The following is a 10,720-nucleotide window of genomic DNA, read 5'->3' on the forward strand; positions in this document are numbered from 1 at the left end:
AGGCTCCCTGCTGAGCAGGGAGCCTGCTTCCCTCTCTCTCTCTCTCTCTCTCTCTCTGCCTGCCTCTCCATCTACTTGTGATCTCTCTCTGTCAAATAAATAAATAAAATCTTTTAAAAAAAAAAGAAATGCACATATCACCACATGATAGATTCAATTTTTAAGGGGGGAGTACATATCAAATAGAAATTAGGGAGTAAAAATGTACTAATTTCACATTCAAATGGAAATATTTCAAATTAAATGAAGTGTCCTCAAGGCTTGGAATTTTTAACAGAAAAACATTACTCTGTATGACTACATCTGATTTACAAAAAGAAGTGACTGCTGTGATTTATAAAGGTGATGACAATGTAAGTTCTGTAGAAATTTCATTGATAGCAATTAGTTTAAAGCAGAGACAGTATCTGGACTTTGTAACACATCAGAATTGTGTTTGGATCTTAGAAATCTGATTCATGAATTTTCCTTTGTCCACTCTTGTCAAAATGTAGTAGTCTTGCGATTTTTTTAAAGGTTTTATTTACTTGACACAGAGAGATCACAAGTAGGCAGAGAGGCAGGCAGAGAGAGAAGGGGAAGCAGCTCCCTGCTGAGCAGAGAGCCTGATGTGGGGCTCGATCCCAGGACCCTGAAATCATGACCTGAGCCAAAGGCAGAGGCTTAAACCACTGAGCCACCCAGGAACCCCAGTCTTGAGGTTTTTATTGAACAACACCAATCACAGCAGCATCCTGCAAAAGAACTTCCAGTAAGCTGAAGTTAAATAAAGATCATTAGAGATCATCAGTTGGCAGGAGAGGTTGGCACACATGGCAATTTGCTCATCAAAAAGGACATTGGCAAAGAAGTATAGGATCAAAATATGATTGATGAGTTTGCTACCATGAAAGCCAGAAAGTCAAATTATAACAAATTCTATTTGGGTACAAAAGAGAAGGAAGTTGAGGGAAATTGGAAGGGGAGGTGAACCATGAGAGACTATGGACTCTGAAAAACAATCTGAGGGTTTTGAAAGGGCGGGGGGTGGGAGGTTGGGGGAGCCTGGTGGTGCGTATTAGGGAGGGCACGGATTGCATGGAGCACTGGGTGTGGTGCAAAAATAATGAATACTCTTATGCTGAAAAAATAAAAAATTAAAAAAATATTCAAATTGAAAATAGTATTGTGAGTTAAGGAACACCTTCCTTTCAATTTTACAATACCTTTTCAATGACTTTCGAAAGTATATTTTTACTTCCTTAATTCCAATATAATTAACATAGTGATAAATGAGTTCTAGGTTCATATAGTGATTCTTTGATTCTGTACATTTCTCACTGCTCATCATGATAAGTGGACTCTTAATCCCCTTCACCTATTTCACCCACCCCCCTCCTTTTGGTAGCCACCAGGTTGTTCTCTATTCTTAAGTGTCTGCTCTTGGTTTGTCTCTTTTTTCTTTGTTCATTTGTTTTGTGTCTTAAATTGAACATATGGGGGAATTCATGTTATCTGACTTTTTTTGACAAATGGGTAGAGAAGATGTGGTATATACAACTGAGGGTTTTACTTTAGATGGGACGACACAGTGCCTCTCTGAGGAGGTGACATTTAAGGAGAGATAGGAAGGATGACAAGACATTGTAAGTGAGATTGAGGCAGTGGGAAGTCCACTGCAAAGGCCCCCAATGGGCTCAGGTTGCCACATGCTGAAAAGCTGCAGGCCAGGGTGGCTGTAGTGCAGGGACCGGGGGGAAGAGGTGGGGGCCCAAAGTGTGCTTGGACACAAGCATGAATCTTTTCAACTGCCCCTTCCATGATTGCACTTGCCAGTCTTTCATGGCCGAATGGTTCAAGGTCATGGTTAAAACAGTTTAAACACAGGTCTGTGCAGCCCACAGCTCCCCACAAAAGGGATTTTTGCTAGAAGGGGATAACTCTATTCCTCTTTTTATGTTCCCTGACCATCACTTTTAATGATTACACGAATTGGATAATGAAGTCGTGGAAAGTCAACTTGAAGCAGACGATCAGCTATAAGTGGAAGCCTGCTGCACATCCAAGGGCACAATCATGTGGGACCCTGATTTTTGATCTTCAGAGATGACCTACTCATTATGTGCGAGCTCTTTCCTGAACCATCAGGGTAAGTTGTCATGGAAGCAGGGTGGGAAGATGAGTATCCAGGGTTAATTGCACCCCCCTCATCAAGGCTCCTGAAAACATTCTCTGGCTCCAGAGACCCTGCTGCTTCTCCGTCCCTAATCAGTAAGAGTTGGCTTTACCACTTCCTGAGAGATCCACCTTGCCTGTGCCTTCAGCTGTCTTGGCTTGAATCTCCTCCTCACAACAGAAGAGCCGAATCATCTCTACTCCACAGATGGTAAGAAGGAGTAGAAGAGGTTGCACTTTCCGAGTGTGTTGTTGGACTTGGTGGCACCCAGAAATCTGTGGGTTCATGCTGAGGGTGATGAGGAGTGATCGCTGGACTCCCTAATGCTGTGTGACCACTACATGCAGATGGACTCTGAGGAACCCAGAGCATAAGGGAGACACTCTAAATGTGCAGAGAGCTAGCCACAGGTCGACATGCTTTTGGGGGCAGGAACACCCTCCCTAAGGGGATGTGGGCTTTAGCTTTCAACAGGCTCTCCACTGTTAATGTGAACTTGTTTTCAGTGAGTCCCCTTGAGGGAAGAATTTGTTGGTCCAGGTGCACCATCCTTTAAAGCCATCCTTTCTTCCTTGATCCACTCCATGTTGCAGAAACTGCCTAGGGGCACTCAACCTTCTGTCCTGGTCTCTTGAACCCAGGAAGTCTCCTGCTATACTTGGAGATCAAAGGAGGTCTTGTCATGCACTTTATGAAAATTAATAAAGGGAAACGTCACTAAGTCAGGATCAAGAGGCGAGAATGGGGAGCTCTCACACCCTACTATCTGTGGCCAATTGGGAATCCAACAGGAAGACAGGAAATTTGCAAGTCCATACTAACTCAACTACTGCTTTACTGTCCCAGCAGGAGGAAGAAAGATTTTCCTGCTCCATCCAGCAACAGCCCAGCCAGTGAAGGACAGTCACAGCCCAACAATGAGAAGCTGCTGTACTTCCAAAACCCAGTTTCCTCCAGTGGACTCTTGTTTACAGCTGCCCCCTCTCATCTATAAAAGAGCTTCCTCTCCTTTGTTCTCTGGGACCTGCCTATGGTTTTGCTATAACTTGCTTGTCCTAGATTGCAAGTCTCTGCTTTTCCCAAATAAATGCATTTTGCTGGCAAAATGACTGACAGTTTTATTTTTAAGGCTCACAACTTTTTCACTTGGGAAGGCAAAATCCTGACACTTGTTCGTCTATAGATCTAAATATAGTAAGGACTATAGGTTCCCTTTTGTGAAGCAGGGGCACGGTGCTGTACTATTCTCAAGAGCACGCCCTATGGCCTGAGGGACACTGGGAATCACTCTGGTGTCAGCTCCCAGCCAGCTGTTAGATGGAGAAAGGACAGGCTTTCTGCGGGGTCAGTGTCTTCAGGTGTTAAGTGGGAATTGTGACCTCTGCCTCATTAGGTGGCTGTGGGGTTGTGGTGAGGAGGATGGTAAGAAACCAAAGTCTACCCTGGCATGTCTGAGGTGCTTGGGAAAGGTTCTGCTCAGTCTTGGTGCTGCCTATAGGATACAAGCATGACCCAATATGTCAGAGAAGCTACAGGCTCTGGGCCAGAGAGAAGTACAGCGTGGGCCATTCACTGGGGGCCAGTGATCTCATTTGGGGAGCACACAGACTGCAGACTCCCCCTGTGGGCCAGGGATTTGCTGAGGGACCGAAGTTTAGCCCTGTCTGATAGGGTAGCTCTTTCTGAAAGTCCTCAGGGCTGAAGAGCTAGGGAGAGCTTGAGGCAGGTGAAAGCAAGACCCCACTCTTCTGGGAGCTCCTGTCAAGGAGGGAGAGTGAGCAGAGAATGTTCCAGAGCCAGGGTCAGATGACAAATAATGACCAATGGCAGACTGTGAGCCAGGAGTAGCTGGAGGCTGTGAAGTCTGGGGGCAGCCCTGGAGCAGTGGAAAGAGCTTGGCTTCAAGCCAGCCCTGGTTCTGAGTGGCTGCTCCAGGTCCACCCATGAGCATATACTGCTCATGACCTGGGGTTATATGCCTAATCTTTCTGTGTTTCCACATCCCCTCCTACAAACCGAGGCCCCTGACAGCATCAACCTCCCAGACTGGTTGTGAGGGCCAAAAGTAATTCATTCGGTATTTGCTCTAAACCATCTAAGTGGCAGCTGCTTATCTAGGTGTGAAAGAACAGTGAACTGGACCCTCTTCTCATGCTTCTTCCATTCTAGCTTGGAGATAACAACACTTCACAAACAGAGCGACTGTCAGTTAATATCAGCACAATGTAAAAAAGTTGAAATTGGAGAAGAGATGTGAAATGAGTGGTGCGAAGCATGTCCAATGGTGAGCAACAATATGTGACAGCTACTCTTTCCTACCATTATAATGGGCAGGAAGAAGAAATGGGACTTGGTGGTTCTAGTGGTAATGTATTCCTCATTATTATGTATTAGGAGCCCTTTGTCAAATAACCTGAAAACCCACTAGTTTTGAGTGGGCCCTAGGACATGAAAAAGTCCTCTGCTCCTACACCTATGACCTCCAGAGGAGTCTCCTATGAACAGGTGGCTGGAGAACAAAACTAAACACCTCTGGCCTAGATTATTGGTATTCCTTCACTGCAGGCGGCAACACTATATTGATTTTATATTGCTACACAAGAAATCATCACAAGCAGAACAGCTTAAAACACCACACATCATGGCCTCGCAGTTCTGGACATGGAAAGACCCAGAAGGCTCATCTAGCATCTCTGCTGGATGACTCACAAACCCAAGTGAAAGCCTTAGCTAGTTTGGTGCTTATCTAGAAGCTCTGGAATCATCCACTTCAACTCATTGAGGGTGTTGACAAGTCTACCTTCTGAAGGGTGGAGAACAAGGTTCCCATTTCCTTGCAGCTGTCAGCCAAGAGGTGCTGTACAGTCTACAGCCATCTTCATGCCTTCTTAGGAGTGCTTCTTTATCCTCACATTGGTCATTGTGTGCCACATGCTTTTTGTGCTTTGAGTCTCTCTGACCTCCTCCTCCATTCCTTGATGGGGAAAACTTTGAAAGGATCCCCTGAGTGGGTCAGGCCCACCATATTCTCTCTGTATCTCAGGGTCAACTGACTTGGGATCTTAATTACATCAGCAAAATCCCACCAGAATGGTACTCACACGTGGTATTTCTGTGTTTGATAGAAGAGATGGGAATATGGGAGGGCATGATTAAAATCTTGCTGTGTTAGTCTGCTCATGCTGCTTTAACAAAATATAGTAGACTGGGAGGCTTCAACCACAGAAATCAATTTCTCATTGTTCTGGAGGCTGGGAAGTCCAAGATCAAGGTGCTGGCAGGTTCACTTTCAGGTGAGGGCTCTTTTCCTGGCTTGCAGACAGCCGCTGCTGCCATGGTCTGAATGTTTGTGTCTCCCACCCCAAATTCATATGTTGAAATCTTAATCCCCCAATGTGATGGTACTTTGAGGTAGGGGCCTGTCTTTCTGGGCTCAGTGGCTGGGAGGGACTGTCTCTTGTTGATGCTTGGAGTCAGGCAGGGAGTCAGTAGATGAAAGGGATGGCTACTCCTCTCTACATCAACATCATGTACTTTGAAATGGGGTCTTCAGCAGATCTACATGAACAGGATTTTTGCCCTTCTAAAAGAGGTTCCAGAGGTGCCTGGGTGGCTCAGTTGGTTGGGCATCCAACTGTTGATTTCAGCTCAGGTCATGATTTCAGAGCTGTGTGATCAAACCCTGCCTGGGGCTCCACTCTCAACAGGGAGTCTGCTTGAGAATCTCTCACTCCCTCTGCCCCCACTCATGGATCTCTCTCTCCCTTTCTCTCTCTCAAATAAATAAATATTTAAAAAAAAAAAGAGCCTCTAGAGTGTTCCCTCATTCCTTCAGCCTTGTGAGGACACAGTGAAAAGACAGCTGTTTGTGAACCAAGAAGCAAGTTCTCACCACACACTGAATCTGCCCATGCCTGATCATGGACTTCCCAGCCTCCAGAATGGTGAAAAATACATTTTTGTTGCTTTCAAGTTACCCAGTCTATGGTGTTTTGTCATAGCTTCCCTAATAGACTAAGATAGGTGCCATCTTGCTGTGTCCTCATATCGTGAAGGAAGAGACCAAGCTCTCTGGTTTCTTCTTATAAGGGCACTAATATCATCATGAAGGCTCCACCCCCATGACCTCATCTAAACCTAATTACTTCCCAAGGGCCCATTTCCAAATACCCTCACATTGTGGGTTAGGACTTCAACATATGAATTTGGGGAAAGACACAAACATTTAGTCGTAACACTTGCTTACCACACAGGCCAAATGTGGACAACATCCGTACTACAGTCTCACCTGGGACTTCCCTGAAGGACACCAGTGAAGGGTAAGCCAGAGGGTAGATTTGAGCAGAGGTACAAGTGTATGGTCCTGTACAAGCTGTGTTCAAGTCATTGGCTGAATGGTCAGGGACTTTGAGGGTATGTGATTGAAAATTTGTGACAAGGAGGCCTGGAAAGGAGGTATGTGGATACACCCATCCAGACAGACATATGAAGATAAGTGTGTCGCATGGGTGATCAGCAAATAACCTTGCTGGTGCAGAAGTTTAATAATCTAATGAATAAGGTATTCATTATCTAGGTATCAATCAGCATCTTCCTACAGCATTTGTATCATCCCCAGTGAGCTCAAGTGCAAAGTCACCAAAGTGGCAGGGATGAAGATTATGCCAGAAATCATGACTTCTCAGAAACAGTATCTATTGTATATCAGCATCCAGCATAATTTGATTTTTCTCCTACAGTCAGGATTCATGGGTCTTGAAATCCAGGGGTGAAAATGGAAGAGCCTCATATCACAGTTTATCCCTAAATTCTTCCCACCTTTATGACTTCAGGCTTAGCCAAACCAAAGGTCTTCATCCCAGAGGGAGACATGATTTCACCAAGGAACACACCAGTGATGCCAATGAGAGGGAACTGGGACTGCCAGCTAGCCATTTTGGTCCCCTCAGCCTTCTCATTCCAGAGGCAAAGAAGGGAGTCCCGTACTGGCTGGCAATCAAAGAGTATCTGGGTTCCTGCTACACAAGGAACTAAGAAGGGGTATGCCAAATATGTCTGGAGAGCTTCTTACTACTCTCTCATTTTGTGTTTTGAGTTTGTGGAAAATGGCAACAACTCATTTAAGGAAGAACATCAAATGGCCCAGACCCTTCAGCAATGAAGTCTTGAGTCACTCTATCAGACAAAGCACCATGACCAGCTGAGGTTCTGACTCAGGGCAAAAAGAATAAGAGGTGGGCAGTGAAAGGAAGCAGTTATAAATTCCAGCTACAACCATGTGACCTGCTACAGAACCCAGGACTGTAATATCATTGAGCTTGGTAAGTTAATAACATACTCCTCCTCTGGTTGATAAGTTAATAACATCCCCCTCCTCAGGTAAGAGAACAAAGAAAGAAACAAACAACAAACTGCTTTCATAGAAAATTTTTAGGGCTATAGCCCAACTTATACTGACAGAGAACCATAAAATTTAAAGTCTCCACTGCCTTTTTTCTTAGCCTTTTCTTGACTACAACATTTTAGGAGGGTTTCAGCAATATCTCATTCCATCATACAGCATAGAAAGTTTATCCTTGCTTCTCACTGGTCTTTGCAAGAACACGATTTTTTTTTTCTTTCCTGGTGGTTAACCTTCTTGAGATGGGGGCAGGATTCTATTTTTTCTAATACCTTCTCAAGTTGCTGAATTAATACACCTCTTTAAAACCTGAAAGTAAAGACAAATACAAGTACAGAGGCTATCTAACACATCTCTGATATGTAAGAGATAGTAGTGGATACACAATAGAGCTTACAGTCCCCATGGGAATAGGAAAATGCATCTTCTTGGAAAAATGCCAAGAGTACCAATTGAGGGCCTATGCCCACACCAGATATAGTGAATATGGACATTCCATGGGCTTGAAAGAATGGGTTAGACTAGGATAATATCCACCAATATGCCTAGGAAAATGAGCGTGAACTATGATTGAGGGCTGGGGCTTTTTTGTGACCCTGTTCAGCACTGAACACAACTGTTTGAAAAAATTGGAGAGTTAAAAAAAAAAAAAAGAAGAAAATAGAGAGTTCTTTGTTTACACCTACCTTGCAGCTTCCATGATGGTGAATTCAACAAATTGTTTCTTGACTGCAAGAGGTCCTTGCACTTCTTCAATCAAAGTGAAAATCCTTTCATACTCTGAAAATCATTTTTTTTTAATTCAACATTTTTAAAAACATGAAGATGGTCTAGAATTCCACCTTAGTGAATCCACTCTGTCAGTAATCATTCCTCATGGGCTAGAGGATTACATGGTGTTTGTGTTTTGAATGCTCACTAAGGAAATGATTGTAAACACTAACCAAGCAAAAGGTACTTAGGAATTTTGAGACCAATTCAAGAGAAATCACCCTAAATTATGTAAAAACCCAATATGGTCAAAGGATGAGTTCAAGAGGTGGGTTGAATATTCTAAATCATAGAATGAGACAGACTTCCCATGGTTTTATTAGAGCCATTCTTTCACTACTTACTTCGCCCAAACTTCCTAACTTCCTTCATTAATTGATATTTTATATCATCATTAATTTTCTTTGCCACAGCAGGACTTATTTGCAATGTATTTGGCACTGCTCCTGGTGAAGACATTGCTGGACCTTTTGGGTCACCTGCAGAGCCACTGCAGTTTTTGGTTCCTCCTCCAAGTGAATTACTACCAGGTTTGGGAATCAGGACATCTTTAGCAAAGTCATCAGTGGGAGAACCCTGTTGGTTGGGTGGAATACCAGCTCCTGCCCTGTTCGTAACTTCTGGCGCAGCAGCTTTTGGCAAGAATCCATCAGGTGGAGTTGGATGACTTTCTGTCTTCTTGTCACAGACATCGTGAGTGACAGTAGCACCTGGAAACCAGTTAAGAGATTGAGCTCTGAGGTAGGTGTATTTTGTCACTCCCACAGGGACATCCCTGTCCTCTGCAGTTTTGAGAGCATTATTTATTTCATAAGGCAGGAGTATGTACCAAGTGGGAATGTCAGATCCCACAAATAGGGCTCTGTAAAGATTATACAATAAATCATCTTTTCTCTCTTGGCACTATGAATTCATACAAAAATGTGGTTGGACAGCACAACTAATAAATAAACATTCACAGAGCCCTCGCACTCATGATTTAATGTCTCCTTGATGCCCTTTACGAGGTGGAAAGCTGAACATCTCACTTGATGTCAAGATATCTGATTTTGGCACTCCAACACCAAAAATCCCAGTCAGTATATGATCTTCCTCATTTGTCTTTTCTGTCTCAAAAAAGGTGAATTTCCTTTTACTCCAAGTCCAACACCTCTACTTCAAATGCTCAGCCTTCTCTGTGCCAGGAACCTTGCCAAATGCTGGGAGATCAGCAGGGAACCAAACAGACAGAAACAGTCCTTACCCTTATGGAACTTGCATCCTCATGGGGAAGTCAGACGGTATGTGTAAAAAAGGAAAAGGGATTAACATCGTTTGAATTTGTGTTGGGAAGGAAGGAAGCAGGGATGTGAGTGAGAGCAGGATGGGAAGCCTCCATGATGTGAGGTCAGGCAGGGCTCTCTGAGGAGGTGATCCCTGGGCAGAGCCAGGAGCAGGAGACAGATCCGGCCTGTGCACACACAGAGGAGGCAGTCTGGCTGCCATGAGGGCCATGCACAGCCTCTACAAGGGGATAAGCCAGGGCCATGGAGCAAAGGTCAGAGGCAGAGAGAACAAGGAGGACATGTAGAGGACACATCATGGGAGGAGAGGATGGCAGGGTCAGGTCGTGCAGGACACAGAGACCAGTGTCAGGAGCTCAGATTCTGTTCTGCATGCTCGGGGAGTTGATGATGACTTTCAGGATAGACGTAGCACAATCTGGTTTCTGTGTGGATATGGTCACTTTGGCCACAGGGCAGTGAATGGGTTAGACAGAGACAAGAATGGGAAGCCAGGGTCGAGGGTGGGGGGGCTGGGTGGCTCAGTTAGTTAAGTGTCTACCTTCAGCTCAGGTCATGATCCTGGGGTTCTGGGACCGAGCCCCACATCGGGCTCTCTGCTCATGAGGAGACTTCTTCTCCCTCTCATTCTGCATGCCACTCCCCCTGCTTATGCTCTCTCAGTCAAATAAATAAACAAAATCTGAAAAAAAAAAAAAAAGAATGGGAAACAGGGAAATCTGATGAGAAACTGCTATAGTAGCTTGGGGACAGATGGTGGCAGCATACACTAGAAGGATGGAGACAAAGGGGCCAATACAAGAATTCTGTTGGATGTCAGGTTGCCTGGACTTGCTAAAGGATGGAAGTGAGAGAAGAACAGAAGAATAACAAGAAGAATCATGAGCGAATCTAAGTGTTCTGGCCTGAACCACTGGGGAAACAATAGTATAGGTGTGTGCAGGTTGTTAGGCCACTGCTCACAGAGTCGCAAGTGTGGTTAACCTCTCCTGATTCTAGTTCAGTGACCTCAGGTTGGTAGCTTAAACTAGGCCATGGTTGGGACCATTTACACTATGGATATCTACAACTATATATATTGGGGATTCTAGACCCTCCCAGGACTCCCCT

General features: G+C 44.5%; 1 protein-coding gene across 1 annotated transcript in view; it reads right to left on the reverse strand.

Annotated features, from left to right (window-relative positions):
* The window catches only part of LOC111162138 (integrator complex subunit 6-like), a 53,207-nt gene extending 44,188 nt beyond the window's left edge, over positions 1 to 9,019 (reverse strand). The window contains 1 exon segment of the mRNA XM_022526332.1: positions 8,924 to 9,019. Coding sequence (XP_022382040.1) covers positions 8,924 to 9,019 — 96 coding nt within the window.
* Positions 9,020 to 10,720: the final 1,701 nt, after the last annotated feature.

This window comes from Enhydra lutris, unplaced genomic scaffold (assembly GCF_002288905.1).
Source record: "Enhydra lutris kenyoni isolate GAN:26980312 unplaced genomic scaffold, ASM228890v2 scaffoldscaffold89, whole genome shotgun sequence".
NCBI lineage: Eukaryota > Metazoa > Chordata > Mammalia > Carnivora > Mustelidae > Enhydra > Enhydra lutris.